This window comes from Ceratotherium simum, chromosome 13 (assembly GCF_057802395.1).
Source record: "Ceratotherium simum simum isolate JZ-2026a chromosome 13, ASM5780239v1, whole genome shotgun sequence".
NCBI lineage: Eukaryota > Metazoa > Chordata > Mammalia > Perissodactyla > Rhinocerotidae > Ceratotherium > Ceratotherium simum.
In genome coordinates, this window is record NC_141912.1 from 34,062,408 (window position 1) to 34,086,539 (window position 24,132).

Sequence of the window (24,132 nt, forward strand, 5' to 3'; positions counted from 1 at the left end):
GTGCTGAGTGAGTGAATTAAACTGTTAATTGGCCATATGGGGGCAGCTATGAAGGCAACCACTCTTAGACTTCTTTGGTGATTTTCCAAACTAGTCTTTTCCTTCACAGTCTCTCAATTATCAAGTTCAGCTTGCGCCTTTTAAAAAAGACAAGAAAATTGGGAGTTAAAGAACAACCAGACTATAGATGCTCAAGTTATAGCAATGGAACCTGTGGTTGGCTGGCAGAGAAATAGTCTGAGATATGGATTTGAAGTTTCCACTCCCCCGACACACAAATACATGTACGTGTGTATACATATGTACATATGTGCATATATATTATATATGTAAGGAAATGCAGATATATATATAGGTAGATATGCATTTGTTTGTTTACAAAGACTACCCAAACAAAGAAGGGCAATTTTACACGCCTGGGGGCCTTCACAAAGATAACTCTGGTCTTTAAAACGTCAGGTTTCAGGTGGAAGTGAAGAGAGAACTAATCAAACTCTCAAACTGTTATCCTCCCAGATTAGAGATGAGCCCAAATACCATGGAACTCTTATTCACACAGAACATGTAAGGAAGGCCCATTAACCCACCACCCTAGCTCATTTGTTGATATCAACAATTGGCAGTTTTCACTCTGATAGAGATTTATTTTGGCAGACTAGCTTCTGCCCTTTCTCAGGATGGAGAGGAGAAATGATACAAAACAAGAAAAGTTTCTTACATGGGGATTTGGGAAGAAAATGCCTAGATCAGTATTTCCTTAGCTCCTCTGGTTGGAAGTCCTTAGCAGGAGAAACATCACAAAGACTCTGAGTGCTGAAGGGAAAAAGGGAGAAGGAAAGCTAAAAGAAGGAGCTGGAGATTCTCAGAACTCAAACCACACAAACGTGAAGTGGTGAGGTCTCAGACTTGACCTGGGTCCAATGTGAAAGCTATCTCATTTGTAAATCTTAGCCTATTACCCCCAAATAATATTATCTCTGGATCTAGGTTTGATACTGCGTGGAGAACCACAGCGAGCTATATATATTTGCATTTAGTAATTTTTAAAAAATTTCCCATTCACTTCTATGGTCTGTCCATATTGTACGGAAGAGAAGTAAGAATATTACATTGCCAGGCTCCCCTTGCCCAGGGTTCTGAATGTGGCCTACATTATGTAGTGAAACTTAGTGTTATGAGATTTGGAAGGTGGCAGGTAGGCTGAAGCCACCTCACGTAGTGGACACAAGGGTGTCACAGACAGGAGCCTTGTGTTCCCAAGACATTCCACACTCTCGGGGCTCTAGAGGAGCTATGATGTCAGTAATGGAAAGCTACTAGGAACCTCAGAGGTCAGGAACCTCTTAAAGTTAGGGGTCTGTACTGACATACTAACAGTTTTAAGGTATAATTCCTCATCATAGGGAAAAATTGTGATAAACAATTCTGTTTATAGTGTCTACAGAGATTTCTATTTCCTGACTGAACTCTGACTATACAACGGCTCGTCACCATTTAATCTTACCAAAAAGACCTCATTCAGGTGCCCTCAGAAATTCCCTCAAACACACAGGAAGCTAAAATTAGGAAGAGAACAGAGAACTTAGTGTCCAAATAGGAACTTCTATCCTATCACAGGGAAAGGGAACTGAAAGTCTTTTCTAAAGTCTCCCAAATTTAGTAATCTCATGAGGAGAACCAATCAATGTTTTAGGACTCAACAATATCATAAGTTGCTGAGCAACGCCTTGGGTTGAAGATGCTATAATGACATGTAAAATTTCTTTCTGTTAAATGTCTCTGAGTTTACTACATATTTATTGAGCACCTTGTAAGAATGAGGCATTATGGCAGCCAGCAAAGGGTAGGCATAGAAAAATTATCCTTGGTTTTGTCTCTGAAAGAGATGACAAGCCTAAATCATAGGATCAGACTCTCAGCAGACTGATATTGTAGAACTTTCATCTGATGTAATCCCCTGCCTCCAGCGAATATATTCCTTAACAATTTTAGGGCAGAATCGTGCTATGGGTCTCCTCCAAGTGATCTAGAAGTCAGTGTCAGAGGATGTTCAAAGCCCCTAGGGTGTTTGCACTCATGATTTTTGAAGGCAGCTGCAGGGCGATTAAGACCTCAGCACAATAGTGTAGAAAATCCACGGAGTGTGTGTGTCATGACTGATATTAAACAGTGAACTCACCATCCGAGTTCACTGCCGGGTCTGTCTTCATTGGAAGTGTTTGGATTCCTTTCAATGTGTTGTTTAATTTTCCTTTCTATTGCACCGTATTTTCAGAAGCAAGAGGGTCATATATACTGTTAAGTGTCTTATAAGTTGAGTGTCTTAACTTGCAGTATTCTCAATAGTGAACATCAAAATTAATTCTTTGGATCAGAACTTCAACAATCAAATGACGTGAGGAGAACTTTCATAATCTTATAACATGAAGGAAGTAATGGTAAAGGCCTCCTGCAGGTTATTATCTCTAGCATTCCCAGGAAAATAAGCTCTGCCCAATTTACTCCACCCTGTTCATTGACCTGAGTCTTCAATGAGGTGTGTCCCAACAATTACTTCAACCTCTCATCATATTTGAGATGATAGGGATTAGGAAAAGGTATCCCCTTTACAGTCCACTGTTTCCAGTAACCACTACCCATGTTCCAAGGTGTAGCTTTCCATCCCTCTCCAGCATTGGGAGGGTTGAAACCCAGAGTTTCTACTCTGATTGTCTATAAATGCAGTTCAGCGCCAGGGATCCCAAACTCTTGGGCTGAGTTGGCCATCGGGAGTCCAGGACACTGGAGGAGAAGTTTGAAACAATAAGAAGTTTCTTAAGTGAAGCTCTGTCACACCATACTACCAAGATTCAGGCATTCTCCATAGCCTGACAATGTACCTTCTCTTTAGGTGATTTGTTGTCCCTTAAATAAACTTCCCAAGCTGTCACAGCACAGAGGCATGGTCTGTCATTAACTCTCACTGTAGGATATTTTCATTGATTCTATTGTCACTAACGTGCTTTAAGTATATCCATTTTTCTAACTTGGATTGGGATGGAAGAGTCTGTGAGAGATTGTACAATATTCTCAAAAACTTGATTTTTTTGTTGTTTTTATTTGGTTGTGTGATTATTTGATTGATTAAGAACTTTGCTTTTTTTAAAAAAAATATTTTACTGAGGTCATATTGGCAAAGGAAACCAAAAACTTTACTTTTTTATCTGTTGAATTAAGTATTTCCTTTCCTGGGCCCTTTACAAAAGTCCTTCCCTTATCAACAGATGTGTCATCTTCAAGGATTTTTCTGATTTGCTGCAGCTCAGCTGATTTGAATTTTAATCAGTCAGACTCTATCACACCCTACATTCTCTTTTCTTTTATTCTTGTGTGTGCTGCCCCACTTTTAACCTCTACTGACCCCCATCAAAGCACTCAAGAAGAAAATGGCCCTAAGTGGAGTCCCCATGCTAGGATTTTTCATCACAGCTCTCCTGATGAGACTTCAGGAATCAGAGGCTATCAAAGGTAAGTGCTGAGAGAATCAAAACTAGGGAGAAAAAGTTCTGAGAGGACTGGAGAAATGAACCGTGGACACTTGCAAGACAATCTTTGGAGTGAAAGAAAAGTGTGACAGGTGTTATGTGGGTCTAAATCTAAAAGTATAATAAATTGTAGTTGGAAGAGTTCTCTGCTCACCACAAGTTGAAGTAAGTCAAATTTAGTCTAGAAGGGCAAAACTGAGCTGTATATTGATTAATACCATTGACATTGAGATAAGTCAGACTTCAGGGGGGAATATTTTCTGACAGGCATTAACAAGCTACCTCTCGGGGCTTTAATTTCCCTTTCTAGAAAATTAGTAAAATTAAAACCTCACATCATTTTCTGAGGATTAAATGAGAAAAAAATATGAGAAGTTCTTGGCACCTGTTCTTAGCTGAATACATGGTAGTTATTTTTTGGCATGCCAATCCTGTCAGCATATTTTGAGCGCAGACGTTATATTGAAGATCACTAGAAAGGAAAGTCGCTAAAACGCAACAATCAAGCCAAGGGAGGGGGAAGGGCAGGTATGCTGATATGAATTGCATTTAATTTACTGCCTCTTGGGACAGTGATAGCCCCCTACTACAGTGGATCCTACCATGATCTTTGGTTACTATTACTAAGTGATATTCCCAAGAGAGTAGAAAAATGAGTAGAGAAGTGGAGAGTGTGCTCTTCTCTCTCATCTCAGAGCAAACATTGTGCTGTTGTAAAGATGTGTTGTGAAAAAATATTCTTCACCCAGAGTGATCCCCACAGAGGGTGGCAGGTAGACTGGAAATAAGTAAAGTAATAACCCAGCTTTTTAAGACCAATGATGGCGATTGTAGGTTTCTATTGCCCAGAAAGAGCCATATATGGGGATACATACCTGGAAAGACAGAGACTCTTCCCATGGACTGGACAGGGGCAGCTAGAATGCATGTGTGCATGTGTGTGTGTGTGTGTGTGTGTGTGTGTGTAGCTGCAAATGCTAAATAAATCCCTGGGTTTATCAATATACAGTCAGACTTTAAAATCCTCCTCTCATCTGCATGCCCCACAAAGGCTGCATACCCTCCAATTCTAGTTTTCTTTTTTCAAGTTGATTATTCTCTTGGTATAGATTATTCTCAGTATCAACCATAATAGAATATGTCCCTTAATGAGAGTCTCAATTTAAGGAGCTTTAAGATAACAAGGGCATGTTGCTGAGATAAATCCAAATATGATCCTTCTCACAGAGATATCCACAATGTGGGCGTGGATCTGGGGAAGTGGGTGCTGCTCTATAACACTACAAGACCTCAATCTTAATTTTCTGGGTACCTCAGTCCCCAGTTACATTTTCTGTGGGTCTGGTCCTTAAATGCAAAGCAGTTTCTGACCCTAAAGTGCTTGCTATAAGTCTGATGATATACCAAGAAATTACTTACCTTGTCTCATTTAATCTTAAGAACAAATCCATGGTAGAAGCAAAACCACGGCAGAATAATAGGAAAACTGCATGTAAGTGGGTAAAATAATCTACTCAAGATCACTAGGTAAGTGAATAGCCAAATAAAAATGCAAAATTTAATTTGATTCTAGAGTTCAGAAACCAACTTTTTAAACAGTATTTCCCTCTTCTTAGAGTTACAATGGTCTGAGAGATGCCCTGCAATTCTAGCTTACGTGTATTTAATGCGTGGGTAAAGAGAGTGAGAGAACATTTCTCTTTTAGGAGCTGCTTCTGGATTTCGAAAGAGGGAATCATTTCTCAGCTAGTAACATGGCGTCAAACAACAGCTTCACAAGACTCTGGGTTTTTCAGCTTCATTCCTTTCAATCCACCCTCTCCAACACTGCTCCTTTGCTTCTCCCCTCTCATCTGTTTAACACAGATGTCCTTCACCCAGGCCTCATCTTCCTACTCATCCTTTCTCTCCATTACTTCTCCATTCTGCTTGGCCCTATCCCTTTCCACCATCCCCTGCCCACATGTTTGTGCCTCACATCCTGGGTTCTTCTTAATCTCCCTCTCCTGGTTCTCGCCCTAACTCCCTTTCCTGCCTTTTCAGAGGAGCATGTGATCATCCAGGCTGAGTTCTATCTGAATCCTGACCCATCAGGGGAGTTTATGTTTGACTTTGATGGTGATGAGATTTTTCACGTGGATATGGAAAAGAAAGAGACTGTCTGGCGTCTTGAAGAATTTGGACGTTTTGCCAGCTTTGAGGCTCAGGGTGCATTGGCCAATATAGCTGTGGACAAAGCCAACCTGGAGATCATGATAAAGCGCTCCAACCATACCCCGAACACCAATGGTACCTCTCTTAACTGCGCTCCTAGACATGGGAATCATAGCTTTAAAATAGATACTTCAGCTCTTTGTGTTATATTATTGTGACTAACTTTCCCTCCCAGAGCCTAACTTTGCCATAAGCAAGCCCAAATTCTCATGCCACAGACCCAAGAACTTTATGAGTTTGTTTCTTCCTTGATGTGCTCACATCTTGTCTCTGCCATCCACAGTCACTCCCAAAGTCATTGCCCTAAATCCATGCTGGCAGAGCCAGGAATGAGATCTTTGGATATCTCATATCTCAATATTGGTTCCAGTTCTTGGGGGAGGGTATCAGAGATACATGTCTAAGACTGTGGCATGGATTTTCAAGGCACAATTTCAACTGCTTTTTCAGCTTTTGGTGGGAGGGAGAGGGGCAAGCCTAAACAGGGAAGGCTAATTTCTGTCATTTGTCCCCCAGTACCTCCCGAGGTGACTGTGCTCCCAAACAAGCCTGTGGAACTGGGAGAGCCCAACATCCTCATCTGTTTCATCGACAAGTTCTCCCCACCAGTGGTCAATGTCACGTGGCTTCAAAATGGAAAACCTGTCACCGTCGGAGTGTCAGAGACAGTCTTCCTGCCCAGGGAAGACCACCTTTTCCGCAAGTTCCACTATCTCCCCTTCTTGCCCTCAAATGAGGATGTTTATGACTGCAAGGTGGAGCACTGGGGTTTGGATGAGCCTCTTCTAAAGCACTGGGGTATGGACCATCCTTCAATCTCCTTTTTTTTATGGCTTCCTCCTGTGATGCATGTATCTGATCCTTTGGAACCCCAAGTCCCCTGTTTCATAACAACTGCTACAATTCCTATTCCTTGTCTCTCCTATTACTCAGCTTCCTCCACTTTCTAATGTATAATTTCCTTAATACATCATTCTGTTTCGCTCTTATTTAATTGATTAATAACTATTCTTTTGACTAAGTACCTTACATTTAGTCCTAAGTGCTACTCCCTACACATTCATTACTTCTGTACTGTTTTACTTTTACCCAGAGTTTGAAGCACCAACTCCCCTCCCAGAGACAACAGAGAATGTGGTGTGTGCCCTGGGCCTGGTTGTGGGTCTGGTGGGAATCATTGTTGGGACCATCTTCATCATCAAGGGTGTGCGCAAAGGCAATGCTGTTGAACGCCGAGGGCCTCTGTGAGGCACCTGCAGGTGGGTTTGATGTGGTCAAAGGAAGACATGTATGGAGTTATCCAAGGGGATGAAACAGAGTGGGGAAAAGGATAGGTGATGCCTTTAAGGGAAAAAGATAGGAAAAGTCATGGCTTTTGATTCATCTTTGCTAGGACAGAATCAGACATTAGAATTTTCTAGTGTCCCAAAACTTCAAGGTCTCTCATCCATCCCTTTCTATACATGTGCACCTAGACCACACGTTCTGTCTTGGAAATTATCTCCAGTACCTAATTTCATTGTTTTACATTAGACCACTGAGTCCAGTGATCTAGGAAAGTCAGCTTCAAGATTTGGGCACTTCCTAGCTTATATTTCCTGAGGCAGGCCATCAGTTCAGAAGCATTTCCAGGGCTTGACTCTTTTGGGGTTAGGGTAGATTCATTGCATGAAATGGAAATCTCTTGGAGGCTAATGCCTGTTTTTGCTCCTCCAATCTGAAAAGTGGTGCCAGAGTTCTAAGAGGAGGTAAAGCATGGTCTGCTTATTCACGCTCACTTGGAGAGTAGGGTATAGCAGTTCACGTTGAAAAGGTTATATTTACTAGCGATCAGATGAATTTGGAAAAGAAACTTTTTCAAAGTCAAAGGATTAAGGGAGAAGAGGAAGGAATCTGAAGGAAAGAGCTCAAAATATTCATCTTAAATTCTTTGGTAACTGTGTGTGTCCTGCTACAGGTAATGGACTTTCTTAGAGAGAAGATCAATGAAGAAACTTCTGCTTCAATAGCTTTACGAACCCGGCAATACTCCATTTGTTCACTTCAGCGAAGACAACAATTCTTCAGCACTTTCCAGCCCTTTAGCTACTCTAAGAATGTTGATTTCTTCCCAATCTCTCCATACGCTAATAGCTAGTTATTCCTTGTCAATTGTCCCTTCTTATTTTTGTTTCCCTTCCATTTCCTACTATCTTTTTATTATTACCATGTAATGCCTCTGTAATAGACCCCACAGGATCCTTCCTCTGCTATGGAACCTTTTGAACATTCTATGGGAGAATCTTCTGTATACTTATTGCTTGGGGTTTCTTCAAACTGTGATTGTGATTTTTCTGAATACAATAAACTACTGAATGGGTCTTAGGAGGGATTTTTCATGTCTGAGCCAGTTCTTCATGGGGGCTGGGGAATATATGTAATCCTTCCATCCTGAAATGTCTGGATGTTGAATGTATCTTATAAACTCTGTAATTAATCAGAAATATTCAGGTTCATTAGGGCTTGGCCTCATTCAGAGGATCTGCAAGCAATCCAGTTGCTGTGGTCCAGTCCTCATCTGGAAAACCCTAGAGCAGTGTTTATTTGTTGGGAGGTTTCTACTTAGGGACAGGTTCAGAATCTGGTTTTGGTTCTTGAGCCTCCAAGTCAATAAGATCTCTAGACCTTCAGTAGAGTGAATTACAAACCCTAGGGTTTGGCCTCTGATAATGGGCGAGACAGATGGTGGGGAGCAAATGGGGAGCAGAATAATACAGGAGGATCCATATACATTACTGAATTTATATGTCAACATCACCAATTCCAGACTTAATGAGGAATGATATTGGATATGGAGGATTGGCATTACCCATTTTATTAACATAGTCTCAGAGGCCTGTTTCATTACCAGGAGAACAGTCTGACTTATTCTTGGAACCGTCTTGTATAGATGTGTCCTTGAGTGGAAAAACTGAGTAAAGAGTTGGGGGCAGAAGTGGGGTATGGCATTAAAATGTGAGGAAAGAATGTTTGAGACACAGTGAGCTATTGCTCATTTATCTGTGAAACTATGACTTTATATTTATTTCTAAAATAATTACCAGAACCTACCCCAAACCATAAAGATTGGTTATCCATGACAGTGTGGTAGACTAGCAAAGAAGTGCTGTTGAAATGAGTTAGACTTGGGCTTCATCTTGGCTCTATCATTCACTAGATATGTATTCACTGGTATCTTACTTCACTCAATTTAGTCTGATTCGTCTTATGAAAATACCAATTTTTACCACATCGAGTTATTATGAGAATTAAAAGAAAAACACAAGCAAAGTAATTAGGGTCCATGCTTAGTGATAATAATATTGCAAAAATTATCAATTCCATGATTTTTCTTAAAAATTCCTACAGCCTGATGAGAAAAATCTAAGAAAAGCAAAACAAAACAAGCACAAACCAAGGCAGCACAACCTTGAAGGATAGCAGAATTGCCACCCCATCATATGCCTCTTTGGCATAAGGATATTTTGAGCTGATGGAGTGGTGTTAGATAACAGAATTGCTTAGATTACTTGCTGGCTGAACAAGGAGGAATCTGTGCCATAGGAAATACTTCTCACTGTACCTGGATCAACACCTCTGGTATCGCAGAAACTCAAATACAAGAAATTAACAAACAAGCTATTTGGCTCAAAGAGATTGATGCCTCTTCAGGTACGTTCTTTGATTTATTTGGTACCAGCTGCCAACTGGTTCGGTTCAGGGGGGACTTGGCTAAGAAGGTATTTCAGTCTCTTGGTATTATCTTCCTGATAGTCATCATTGTAGTCTTCCTGATGAGCTGTGTTCTCTCAAGGGTCTTAAATACATGTTCACAGCCATTAGCAGTACATCAGATGGGCTCATTTGGAGAAACAAAAAGATGATGAGCAATGAGATGAACAGCAAAAACCTTCCATGAAACTGACATCATAGCCTGTAAGTTCACAGCCAAACAAGAATAACTTAACCCTGATGGTGACTGAGATTGATGCTAATACCAAATTTTTAGTCATCCTCTCACAGATGTCAGACAACTGCGAGAGGATGACCAAAAGGGGGAAATTGTCAAAGTAATTAAACAAGGAGACCATTAGACTAAGATGGCTCCAATGCCTAGTGGCCTACCTAAGCAAACCCAAACCTAACCCAAAGTCAATTACTGGTACTCCAGAAAATGAAATTTAAGAACAACCAATCACAAACAGCCAACTAAGATTTTCCAAGTAAGGCAACCACTTAAGGTATAGCCAGTCAAATAATTTTCTTTCTTTGCTTCCATGTCTGTTCTATAAAAGTGTTTCCCCTAGCTGTTGATGGTGGAGCACTCTTAACCACTTTCAGTTTTGTGATGCTGGATTTGAATTGTTCACTCAAATAAACTCTTGAAAATTTTAGTGTGCCTCGGTTTATCTTTTAACAAACTTATAAGGCTTACTAATAAATAGCAAGTTTCCGTACCTATGGTTTATAAAATCAAAATAAAGGATTCAGAAAATTGAAGATAGAATAGGCACAGTGTTTCTTTTACATAGCTCCGATTTTTTATTATAAAATAAACAGAAGTACAATAGAGAATACATGAAAACTCAGACATGTATGGAATAGAAAAGAAAAAATCTATATCCTCCCATGTAAAAAAAATACTTTTAAGTACATTTTACTTTTTAGAACAGTTTTAAGTTTTCAGAAAAATTGTGCAGAAAGTATGAGAGTTCCCATATACTCCCTTTCTTCCCCCCTGCTCCACACACAGTTTCTCCCAGTATTAACATTTTGCATTTATGTGGTACATTTGTTACAATTGATGAACCAATACTGATATATTATTATAGACTAGTGTCCATAGTTTACATTAGGGTTCACTCTTTGTATTATACAGTTCTCTGAGTACCCACCATTACAGTATCATACAGAATAATTTCACTGACCTAAAAATTCCCTGAGTGTCACCTATTCATCCCTCTCCTCCTGCCTCTGAATTCCTGGCAACCACTGATCTTCTTACTGTCTGTGTAGTTTTGCCTTTTCCAGAATATCATATAATTGAAATCATGCAGTAAGTAGATTTTTCAGTCCAAGATAATTCTTTCACTTAGCAATGTGCATTTAAGGTTTCTCCATGTCTTTTCATAGCTTACTAGCTTATTTCATCACTGAATAATACTTCATTGTGTGGATGTACCAGTTTGTTAATTGTGCTTTCACCTTGAAAGACATCTTGGTTGCTTCCAGGTTTTGGCAGTTATGAATAAACATTCTTGTTCAGGTTTTTGTGTGGATGTAAGTTTTAAATTCATTTGAGTAAATACCTGGGAGCATGATCGCTGGATCATATGGTAAGAGTATGTTTAGCTTAGTAAGAAACCACCGGTGTCTTCCAAAGTGACTGTACCGTTTTGCATTACCACCAGCAATGAATGAGAGTTCCTGTTGTACTACATCCTTGCACATTTGGTGTTGTGAGGGTTCTGAATTATAGCTAGAAAGCCAATTTTTTAAAACTTTTTCTTTCAAAGTAATTATAGATTCACAGGAAGTTGCAAAGATGGTACAAATAGATCCTGTGTACCCCTTCACCTAGTTTCCCCAAATGGTTATATCTTAAAAAACTATAGTACAATATCAAAACCAGGAAACTGACATTGGTACAATGTGTGTGTAAATTCTATGCCAATGTTTGATTACATTTGTAGATTTGTGTAACCACCACCACAATCAAGCACAGAACCATTGCATTCCTACAGAGATCTCCCTCAGGCTACCCTTTATAGTTAGAACCACGTCCCTTCAGACACCATCTCTTTAACATCTGACAACCACTAATCTGTTCTCCATCTCTATAATTTTGTCATTTCAAGAATGTTAGGTAAATGGAATCATACAGCATGTGACTTTTTGAGATTGGCATTTTTCACTCAGGCTTATGCCCTTGAGATCCACCCAAGTTGTTCAACGTATCAACAGTTTGTTCTTTTTTTTATTGCTGAGTAGTATTCCATGGTATGGATGTATTACAGTTTGTTCAACTCTTCACCTATTGTTTCTAGTGTAGGACTATTACAAATAAATCTGCTATGAATATTTGTGTAAGATTGTTGTGTGAACATAAGTTTTCATTTCTCCAGCATAGATGCCCAGAAATATGATTACTGGATCATGTGGTAAGCATATGTTTAGTTTTTTAAGAAACTGCCCAACTATTTTCCAGAGGGGTTGTACCATTTTGCATTCCTACCATCAGTGTATGAGAGATTCAGTTTCTCTACATTCTGACTAACATTTTGCATTATCAATATTTTATATTTTAGTTGTTTAAATAGATATTAAACTTAATAGGAAGTGATATATCATGCTCTTAATTTGCATTTCCATAATGGCTAGTGATGTTGAATATCATTCCATGTGCTTATTTTTTAATGTGGAGTTTTGAGAGTCCTTTATATATTTTAGATACATACCGTTTATGATATTTGGGGTGTGAAAATATTTTCTCTCTGTCTGTAGCTTATCTTTTCATTCTCTTAACAGAATATTTTGCATAATAAAAAATTTTAATTTCAATAAAGCCCAGTTTACTGATGCTTTTCTTTTATGGATCGTGCTTTTGGTCTCACGTCTAAGAACTCTTCACCAGGCCCTTGGTCCCAAAGATTACCTCCTGTGTTTTTTTCTAAAAGATTTATATTTTACATTTAAATTTGTCATCTATTTTTAGTGAATTTTTGTATAAAATATGAGATTTGGTCTAGTTTCTTTCTTTCTTTCTTCTCCTTTTTTTCTTTTTTTGCCTATGGATATCCACTTGCTCCAGCACCATTGTTTGAAAAAACTAAACATCTTCCATTCAATTGCTTTGCACCTTTGTCAAAAGTGAGTAGATGTGAGTCTATTTCTGAATTCTCTATACTGTTTCATCAATCCATGTGTCCATCCCTTCACAATACTCATCAGTCTTGACTACTGTAGCTATATAAAAGTCTTCAATCAGTTAGAGTGATCCCTCAACTTTATTTTTATTTCTCAAGTTTGTCTTGTCTATTCTAAGTCCTTTGCTTTTTCATATAAATTTTAGAAAAACTTTATCTACAACTATTAAAAATTTTGCTGGGATTTGGATTGAAATTGCATTAAACCTGAATAGCAATTTAGGAGAGACCTGACTTTTTTAGTATGTTCAATTTTTCAGCTGATGACTATGGTAAGTCTCTCCATTTATTTAGATCTTTGACTTCTTTCATCAACATGTCAGCATACAAGTCCTGTACATGTTGTGTTAGAGTTTTACTTAAGTGTTTCTTTTTTTTTATTGCTTGTAAATGGTATTTATTTTTAATTTTTGCTTTATGTCTTCATTGCCATATATAGAAATACAAATGGATTCTTTTGTTTGATCTTGAATTCGGCAATCTTGATGAACTCCCTTATTAGTTCTAGGAGGCTTTTTGGGAGTAAGGGAGCATTTCTTGGGATTTTTTATGTGGATTATCATGTCAACTGAGAATAGGGATAGTTTTATCTCTTCCTTTCTGATCTGTATGTGTTCTGACCACCTCCTCTTCACTCTGTCGATGAAGGAGGTGTCCCCTACCCTAAATAGTATGAGGTGGCTGAACACACAAAACCCAAAATGGACAGATAAGATTGATAGCAGTTTATCAAGTATACTCACAGCCTGAAGGAAGAGGACACTACAGTCCATGTAGGGCCACAGGGGGGTTGCACTCAGGAACAGAGTGAACCAGCAGGGGCTGTGAGAGGCAGGCTTTGTAGTTACGAGAGGATGGGGTCCTTCTGGTACCCAAGGGGGAAGATGTTATTGGTTTGTTTGGATAGTTCCGTGGGCTGGCAGGGAACGGAACTCTTAGGTTGAGGATCAGATGGAGTGCAGCTGTTCAGGCTGAGGGGAAGTTTCTGGGTGGGGGACTATATCTGGTAAAAGCAGGGAAACCCATAGTTAGGCCATTAGAGCCCTTCGAGGCTTGAAGATGTTATGCCAGCACTTGAAATTTCAGATCTCACAATATATCATGCCATTTATTATTTTTTTCTTGTTTCTTTGTGCTGCCTAGGACTTCTGTTAGTATGTTAAATAAGAGTGGTGAGAGCAGAAGAGGGAAAAGCATTCAGTCTTTTATAAAGTGTGATCTAGTCGAAGAATTTTTGTAGAAGTTATTTCTTAAGATGAGGAAGTATTCCTCTATTGCCACATTTTTGGTGGTTTTTATCAAGAATGAGTGTTGAATTTCACCAAATGCTTTTTCTTCATTAATTGACATGATCATGCGATCTTTCTTAGTTTATTAATTTGCTGGATTCCACTGGTTGATTTTCAGCTATTAAACCAGAATTATTGCTGGAATAAATCTCACTCAGTCACATTGTATAATTCTTTTTAAATTTTGCTGAATTTTATTTGCTAATATTTTGTTAAGGAGTTTTGCATCTATAATCATGAAGGTATACTTCTTTTTATTATTTCTTTTGCTGTATTGTCTTTGTCTGCTTTCGGTATCAGGAAATGCTGACCTCATAAACTAAGTTGGGATGTATCCCATAGGTTTGGTAGATTTCTGCAATGAAACTATCTGGGTCTGGAGATTTGTCTTTCAGCAGTCTTTAAATTATGAGTTAAATTTCTTACTAGTTATACAGCTATTCAATTTATCTATGTCATATTGAGTTAGCTGTGGTAGTTTTTGCTTTTCAAGGAATTGGTTCATTTCATCTAGGTTGTCATTTATATGTAGAGTTGTTTGTAGTATTCTCTTAGTGTTCTATTAATGTTTGAAGGGTCTTTAGCGATATCCCCTGTTTTATTTCTGAGATCGGTAATTTGTGTCTTCTCTCTTTTCTCTTCTTTGTCAGTCCTAGAGTTTTGTCAACTCCATTAATCTTTTCATAGAACAAGCTTTTTCTTTCATTGATTTTTTTCTGTTTTTGATTTTGTTAATTTCTGTTCTTATATTTACTATTTCCTTCTTCACCTTGCTTCAGGTTATTTTTCTCCCTCTTTTTCTAGATAATTGAGGTGGGAATTTAGATTATTGATGTGTGAACTTTTCTCTTTTTTAATGTATAAATTTAGTACTATAAATATTGTTCTAAGTACTGCTTTAGCTATGTCTCACAAATTTGATGTATTTTCAAAATGTGTTGTTATATTTTCATTTTTACTGAGTTCGATATAGTTTTTATGCTCCTTAAGACATCCCCTTTGACCCATGGATTATTTAAAAGTGTGTTCTTTAGTTTCCAAGTGTTGGAGTTGTACTGATTATCTTTATGTTATTGATTTCTAGTTCAATTCAATTACATCCAGAGAGCACAATCTGTATGACTTCGGTTCTTTAGCATTTGTTGAAGTTCCATTTATGGCCCAGGATACGATCTATCTCTGTAGATGTTCCATGGCCACTTGACAAGAATGTGTTTTCTGCTGTTGTTTGGTGGGCTGGTCTATAAGTGTCAATTAGATCCTGTGGATTGATGGTGTTGTTGAGTTCTACATTCTTGCTGAATTTCTACCTAGTTATTTTATTTAATTGTTCGCAGAGAGGTGCTGAAGTCCTCAGATATAACTGTGTATTTGTATATTTCTTCTTGCAGTACTATTAGTTTTGCTTCACCTATTTTGCAGCTCTGTTGTTTGGTGCACACACATGTAGAATTGCTATGTCTTCTTGGTGGATTGACACCTTGATCATTATTTAATGTCTCTGGCAATATTCTTTGCTCTTATTTCTACTTTGATATCATAGTGATTCCTACTTTCTTTGATAATTATTTGCATGGTTTGTCTTTTTCCATTCTTCTGTTTCAACCTTCCTATGTTGTTATATTTGAAGTAAGTTTGTTGTAGACAGCATACAGTTGGGACACTTTTTCCACTCTGACACTTTTTCCACTCTGACATTTGTCTTTTAATGGGTGTTTTTAGACCATTTACATGTAATGCAATTATTAATGTATAAGTGCTTATGTCTGCCACATTACCTTTTGTTTTCTGTTTGTTTCTTTTGTTTTGTTTCTTGTTTTCTTTCTCTGCCTCCCTGTGGGTTGCCAAAACACTTTTTAGGGCTCCATTGTGTTTATTCATCATGTTTTTAAGCATATCCCATTGTATAGTTTTTAGTGATTTATCTAGGTATAACATTACAAATGCATACTTTATCATAGTCTGCTGGTGTTGGTAATTTACCAACTCAATCAAGTGCAGAAACTTTACCTCTTTTTAAGTCTCTCCCCTATTTGTAACATATTTGTCTTAAGTATTTTCTCTACATACATTGAAAACCACATCAGTATTGTAATTTTTAATTCAACTGTCAAAAAATTTATAAAACTGAAGAGAAGGAAAGTCTATTGTATTTACCCATATTTTTACTAATTCTGTTATTTATTCTTCCTGATGTTCCAAGATTTCTTCCATTGCTGTTTCCTTTCCAGTTCAAGAACTTCCTTTAGCCCTTCTTTTAAGGTAGGTCTGCTAGCAAAAAACTCTCTTGATTTCCCTTCCTCTAAGAATGTCTTGATTGCTCCTTCATTCCTAAATGATAGTTCTACTGGATATAAATTCTGGGTTAACATTTCCTTCCATTAAGCAATTGAAAAATCTTGTGCTGCTTCTTTCTGTCCTCCATAATTTCCAATGAGAAATTTACTATCATTCCACTCATTTTCCCCTCATACATGAGATGTTATTTCTCTCTTGCTGCTTTCAAGATTTTTTTTATCTTTAGTTTCCAGATGTTTGATTATGATGTGTTGACATGGGTTTCTTTGAATTTATCCATTTTGAATTTGCAAAGTTTCTTAAATCTTTAGGTTAGTGTCTCTTGCCAGATTTGGGAAATATTCATTCAATATTCCCTAAAAACTTCTTCAGGGGGCCGGCCCAATGGTATGGTCGTTGGGTTTGTGTGCTCTGCTTCAGCGGCCCAGGGTTCGCAGTTCAGATCCTGGGTGCAGACCTGTTCACCGCTTATCAAGCCATGCTGTAGCAGGCGTCCCACATATAAAATGGAGGAGGAGGGCACATATGTTGGCTCAGGGCCAATCTTCCTCAGCAAAAAGAGGAGGATTGGCAGTGGATGTTAGCTCTGGGCTAATCTTCCTTACCACAAAAAAAAAAATGCTTCTTCAGTATCATCCATTTCTCATCTCCTCCTGGGACTTGAATGACACAAAATTTTTATTTTTAGTCTACTCCCACAGACTCTCCAGCATAAAATAATAATAAACATTATGAACAACTTTACAAAAACAAATTTGTTTTTAATAAATAAATTACTCAAAATGTACAATGTACCAAAGTTCACAAATGACCTACAAAATATGAAGAGTTCCATATCTACTAAAGAAAGTAAGACCATCATATAAAACTTTCCCACAAACAAAACCTCAAGTTTAACTCTCTTCAGTAAATTCTTTAAAATATTTAGGGAAGAAACCACACTAATTATATGCATAGTTCCAAGAAAGTAGAAAAAGAAAAATCACTTGCAAACACTTTTTATGAGACGAGCACAGCATTTATTTCAAAATCTGACAAGGATACTACAGCAAAAAGAAATATAAAGACTTAGCACTCTTTAAGCATAGATGTCAAATTCTTAAGAAAATATTAGCAAATTGAATCTGGTGATATATAAAAAGTATAATACACCATGATCAAATGGCATTTATTCCAGGAATGCAAAATTGTTTGAACATATGAGAATCAATTAATGTAATTCACCATATTAACTGAAAGAAGGAGAAAAGGCATATGACCATCTTGATGAAATCATAAAGTATCATTTGACAGAATTCTACACCTGTTCTTATTTTTTTTTAATTCTAGTACTAAAACATTAGTTTTAAAAAGGAATTTTCTCAATCTAAGAAAGAATAGCTACTCCACTGCACACATCAGACTCAATAGTGAAGTATTTATAATTTGCCCCTTGATTACTGGAGTACTGGAGCTGTTAGACAATGAAAAATGACAAGAAAAATAAGTAAAATGTATAGGGATGGCAAAGGAGGTAAAAGTGTCATTATTTACTCCTGATATGATCGTGTACTTAGAAAACAAAAATAATAGATAAGCTAACAGATTTAACAAGTAAATTTAACAATACTGCTGAATACAAGGTCAAAATACGTAAAACCAATTATATTCTGCTCTACCAGAAACAAATACAAATCAAAATCAAGAAAATGATACCATTCACAATAGTATCCCAAAATATCAAATATCTAGGAATAAATCTAACAAAAGATGACAAGACTTCTATACTGAAAACTAGAAAATATCTTCTTGTCAAAAATGACAAGGATCTACAGTTTGGAGACTGTAAGAGTAAATTTTTTTTTTTTTTTTTTTTTGGTGAGGAAGATCAGCCCTGAGCTAACATCTGCCAATCCTCTTCTTTTTTTGTTGAGGAAGATTGGCCCTGGGCTAACATCCATGCCCATCTTCCTCTACTTTATATGGGATGCTGCCACAGCATGGCTTGACAAGCAGTGTGTTGATGCGTGCCCAGGATCCGAACTGGCGAACCCTGGGCCACTGCAGTGGAGCGTGCGCACTTAATCACTTGCACCACCAGGCCGGCCCCTGGAGACTGTAAGAGTAAATATTTTAAAGATGTCAGTTCTTTTCAAATTAATCAATATTCGCTAAAAATCTCATTGAAAATCATGGCAAGGATTTTTGTTTGTTTGCTTGCTTGCTTGTTTTGTTTTGTTTCTTCTGTTTCCTTTCTTTTTGCTGTGGGAGGATTGTTAAGCTGATTTTAAAACTCGTATGTAAATATTGAAGTCTTAGATTAGCAAGGAAATTTTGAAAAATAAGAACAAAACTGGAAGAAATTCATTGAAGATAACAAAATGTTAATGTTAATTAACATTGTGTGGTACTGGTGTATTAATTAAGATATCGTGGTGTATTAACTAACATAGGGTTGTCAGAAGTGTAGACAAACGTGGGCCGGCCTCTTGGCTTAGTGGTTAAGTGTGCGCGCTCAGCTACTGGCAGCCCGGGTTCGGATCCCGGGAGCGCACTGACGTACCGCTTCTCTGGCCATGTTGAGGCCGAGTCCCACATACAGCACCTAGAAGCATGTGCAACTATGACTTACAACTATCTACTGGGGCTTTGGGTTAAAAAAAAGGAGGAGGATTGGCAATAGATGTTAGCTCAGGGCCGGTCTTCCTCAGCAAAAAAAAAAAAAAAAGAGGAGGATTAGTGTGGATGTTAGCTGAGTGCTGATCTTCCTCACAAAAAAAAAAAAAGTGTAGACAAACAAAATAGAAATTCTAGAAATAAATCTTCTCTCAAATACAATGCCCTGGTCTATGGTGGCACTGCCAAGGAATGAGGGAAAGATGGTCTTTTCCATAAATGCTGCTAAGTTATTTGAATGTTCATTTGAGAAAACTTGCTGTGACACCTACTCAAATCATCAAAAAATATCAATTCCAGATGGACTGAAAATATTTAGTAGAATTCAACATTGAAACAAACTGGGCCCTGAATTTCCTTTCAGAGAGAGTCTTATTAGTAGTTACAATTTCTTTATTAAATGTAGGACTATACAGATTGTCTATTTTTTGAGTCACTTTTGGTAAACTATGTAGGGTAGGTTAAAGAAAGGTACAAATTATTTGTCATTAATCTCATGGAGTGGTAGATTGTATTTCCCCTCCCCTTAAATCTGGACTGGCCCTGTACTCACTTTGACCATTAGAATGTGATGGAAATGATGCCACACAACTTCTAAGGCTTAGTCTAAAGAAGTCTTGCAGCTTTTACTTTCCTCTCTTGGGAGTCCTGAGTCATCAGGTAAGAGGTCTGTCTTCATTGTTGATGGGACCACATAGGCCACGTTAGAGGCATTGGAACTGCATGCAGAGGGAGAAAGGGTCCCAGTGTCCCAGCTGAACCTCTGGAGGACCCCAGCCCCAGCTGTCTGACTGCAACCACATGAGAGACCTTCAGTGAGAACCACCCACTAAGCTCAATCAACCCCAGAACTGTGAAAAATCATTAAATGGCTGTAGTTTTAAGCTACTACATTTTGGGGTGATTTGTTACACAGAAATAGATAATGAAATATTGTGTTTTGCAAGGAATTTCATCTAAAATGTCAAATCCGCTGGCACAAAATTCTTTATAATATCCTCTTAATATCTTTTTAATGCCTGCAGGATCTACACGAACGGCATCTTCTTCACTCCACGTATTAACAATTTGTTATTTGGATTTTGTCATTTTTTCTTTCTTATCAGTCTTTCAGGTGGTTTATCAAAAAAAAAGAAAAAGAAAACCTGGGTCTATTGATTTTCTTTTTCATACATCTATCTTCAATTGTATTAATTTCTTCTCTTACCTTTATTATTTCCTTTCTTCTATTTAGTTAAATTCACTTTTCTGAGATTCTTAGGTTAAAGTTTAGATCTCTGATTTTTATATATTTCTCCTTTCATAAAATGAGCTTTCAAACTTATAAATTTCCCTCTAGGGACTGTTTTGGCTGCATATCACAAACTTTGAAAATCTGTTTTAATATTCCCTTAAAATATTTTCTATCTTATCTGATTTATTCTTTGATAAGCCATGGATTATTTAGAAGTGGATTGCTTTACTTCCAAAACCTAGGTTATTTTCTCAATCATATTGATTTGTAATTTGATAAAATTGTGGTCAGAGAATATATTCTGTGTGACTTTAATCCTGTGAAATTTATTGAGCCTTATTTTGTAACCATAGCGTATTGTCTATTCTGTGCATATTCTTTGTGAAATTTATGGAGATATAAATCCTGTAGTTATTGGATGTAGTCAATATCCATATCAATTAGGTCAAGATGGTCCATATCTTTGATTTCCTTACTGATGTTTGTTTGCATGAAACTACAGAGATATTTTTCTGCCTTCTATCTCTCTCCCAAGTTCTCACACCACCATCATGAACTCAGCAAAAGTTCTGGGAGGAGAATCAGCTGGCTCGGAAAAGTAACCATGTATCATATTTGGGAACGCTATAGATCCCAACCTATCACACAAGCCCACAGGGTTATTTAAAACTTTGCTGGTTTGTTCTTACCCCATCACAGTCTCCCTTTCTGTGCCAGGTCCAATGTTCTACCCCTGTTGATGTTCAGCAGATGACTGAAGGGAGGAGAGTGGGCACTTGTCCATGCTCATCTGAGCAGAAGTTGTCCATCTCCAGAATTTGGCATTGTTAGACTTCTTTGCATCTGTAGCTCTTTGAGGTCTTTAAAAATAAGATTTTTTCCAGTTTATTCATTTAGTTTAGTTTATAAATTTTTTTTCTTGTTCTTATAGTGGCAGTGATGCCTTTGTAACTCTTATCATCCTAACTGGCACCATGACTTATGATTTTTTTCCTAGCCATATTGGTAGTGCTACTTCATTTATTTAAAGCTCTGTATATTATTCCTTTGTATGGCTATACCATAATTTATCTGTTCTCTATCTGAAAATTCAGAGTGTTTCTTTCTCTTCTGTTCTTTGTATGTCATCTTGGGCATGTATGTGATAACTATTCATAGTATAAATACCTAGGATGGAAGTACTGGATTGTCTAAACTACCCAAAGAGGTTTACCAGTTTATGCTCACATCGCCCTTCACAATACCCAAATATCATCTTGCAGCATGCTGTCATTTCACATATTTTGTTGTCTTTTGAGGTACAGAATTTTTATAGTCAAGACAAATTGACCAGTTTTTCTTTCAGAATTTGAAAATGTTTTTATTATTCCAAACCCTGTGCAACAAACACTCAATTTTATGTCTCCTTGGGCTCATGTAAGATTGTTTCCTTAAGATAGAGATCTACGAGTGAATTTTTGTTGTTGTTAATCCTGCAGTATTTGCATTTTTAATTATAGTAGATACTGCAAAGCTGCCACCCATTTACGATCCTAATAACAGTATATGAAAGAATCCATTCCCATAGAATCTTTTAAATCTGTGATTTAAAAAGCAAACTAGTAGGGGCTGGCCCTGTGGCATAGCAGTTAAGTGCACACACTCTGCTGCTGGCGGCCCGGGTTCGGATACTAGCAGTGTACTGACGCACCGATTCTCAGGCCGTGCTATGGTGGCCTCCCACAAAAAGTGGAGGAAGATGGACATGGATGTTAGCTCAGGGCCAGTCTTCCTCAGCAAAAAGAGGAGGATTGACATGGATGTTAGCTCAGGGCTGATCTTCCTCACAAAAAGAAAAAAAAAAAACCAAACTATTATATTTTCAAATTTGAGGGAAGAAATATTTCATCAATGTTATTTGAATTTGCATTTTTCAGATTATTGGTGAGTTTGAATAAATATTTCATGTTTGTTGACCACTGGCATATGTTCTTCTGTAAATAAATAGTCTACATCATCCCTTGCCTGATTTTCTGTTGCATTTTTGTTCATTTATTTTTTGACTTGTTGGAAATTTTACATAATAAGAAGACCCAATGTCTGCCTATGTGTTGCAATTTTTTTTTCCTGAGAGCTATATATTTCTTTTAATTTTGTTATTTTCTCTATGTAAAGAAATTTTTAATTTTTATTCAAATGTATTTTTCCCTTTATATCTTCTGGATTTTGTCTTGCTTGGAGAGATTTCTTTTTTTAACAGGCTGTTTTTAACAAGGTTATTGAGATATAATTTCATACCACAAAATTCACTCTTTATACCTGTAACAGTCAATGATTTTAGTAAATTTATAGATGTGTGCAACTATCACCACAATCCGTTTTAGGACATTTCCATCAGCCCAAAAAGTTCCGTGTTTACAGTTAATCTTCACTCTCATTGCAAGCCATAGGCACCCACTGATTTGCTTTCTGTGTCTATAAAGTTGCCTTTTCTAGATATTTCAAGTAAATGGAATCATATGACATGTAGTCTTTTGTATCTGGCTTCTTTCACTTAGTATAATATCTTTGAAGTTCATGCACTTTGTAACATATATCATCATTTCCTTTTTATGTTTTTCAGTTGTTCCTCTTTATTGCTGAATGGTATTCCATTGTATGGATATAGTTTGTTTATCCATTCACTAATTGATGAATATTTGGATTGTTTCTAGTTTGGGGCTATTATAGTTAATGCTGCTATGAACATCTGCACACATATATTTGTGAGGACATACGTTTTCATTTCTCTTGGGTAGATTCCAAGGAGAGGAATTGCTGGATCATATGGAAAATGTAGATTTAACTTTTTAGGAAATTGCCCAGGTGTTTTCCAAAGTAGTTGCAACATTATACACTCCCATCAGCAATGCTTCAGTGATTAGAAAGTCTTTTTATCCTCAAACACTTGTAACAGTGATGACGATAGTAATAGAAATAATAACAGCCCCTGTTTTAGTCATTTTAAACTTTCTTTTTATATTTCAATTTTTATTCATCAGGGATCCATTTCATTGAAAGCAATGAGTTTGAGATAAACCTTACCAATGACTTGAAATTCTCTATATGAAACTACCCAACTGTCCAGGGATCTAATTCTGGACTGTTCTACTGGGGTATTTAACCAATAATGAATCAATGCCAAAAAAAAAAGTGCTTATTAAAATAGATGTATAATAGGTTTTAGCATCTTATAAAGCAAGTCACTCCTTATTATATGTCTTTTTTAAAAATTTCCCTCGAAAATATATTTTTCCTCACAAACTTAAGATCAATATATTCAGTTATAAAAACAAACAAATATCCTCTTGCTTGCTTTTCATTTATTTATTTATTTATTTATTTATTTTTTCAGTAATTAGGCTTATGGCTGGAATTTAATACTCAATGTTAAAAAAGACCAAAACCTTGAATTCATGCTGCACATCAAAAATCTGTCATCCTTCATGAGGAAATAATTGAAAATACAATCTAATAGTACCAGATATTATAGTTTCCCTACCCTAAAATCATTCCCCTCTAATTCATCTACCATTTCTTTCTTTCTGAAAAAAGATGATTTTGCTCCTTTTCTTCCCATGTGCATCAGGGGAGGCAGGCCATGTCACAAAGGGTGAATCGTGGTTTGTCTTGAGCATACCATTGTAATCCCATGGTCCCCCTAATGTGTGGGGAAGTGGGTTTACTGCAAACACTGAGAAAAGTTTAGTCACTCCTTATAAAAGCACGTGGAAAGAAACAGTTCTCTTTTCCTGCCTTTAAGATCACTGATGATACCACTGGCCTGATGATTGACCAACTCTGGATATTCCCTACCTTGGGTCTATCTGCTATGTGAGATAATAAGTTAAAGAAAAATAAAGCCAATTAGATGGATTTTCTGTTACTAGTAGCAGAAAGCATCTTCATTGAAATATTCACACCATACACTTTAATTCTCCCTTATAATTTCACAC

At 37.1% G+C, this 24,132-nt stretch overlaps 1 protein-coding gene across 1 annotated transcript; it reads left to right on the forward strand.

Annotated features, from left to right (window-relative positions):
- Positions 1-3,341: 3,341 nt before the first annotated feature.
- LOC101406780 (HLA class II histocompatibility antigen, DR alpha chain) lies at positions 3,342-8,109 on the forward strand. Its single transcript, XM_004424309.3, has 5 exons — positions 3,342-3,507; positions 5,568-5,813; positions 6,255-6,536; positions 6,832-6,997; positions 7,696-8,109. The coding sequence occupies exons 1-4, from the start codon at positions 3,426-3,428 to the stop codon at positions 6,984-6,986; spliced, it is 765 nt and encodes a 254-aa protein (XP_004424366.2). The 5' UTR covers positions 3,342-3,425; the 3' UTR covers positions 6,987-6,997; positions 7,696-8,109.
- The last annotated feature ends 16,023 nt before the right edge of the window (positions 8,110-24,132 follow it).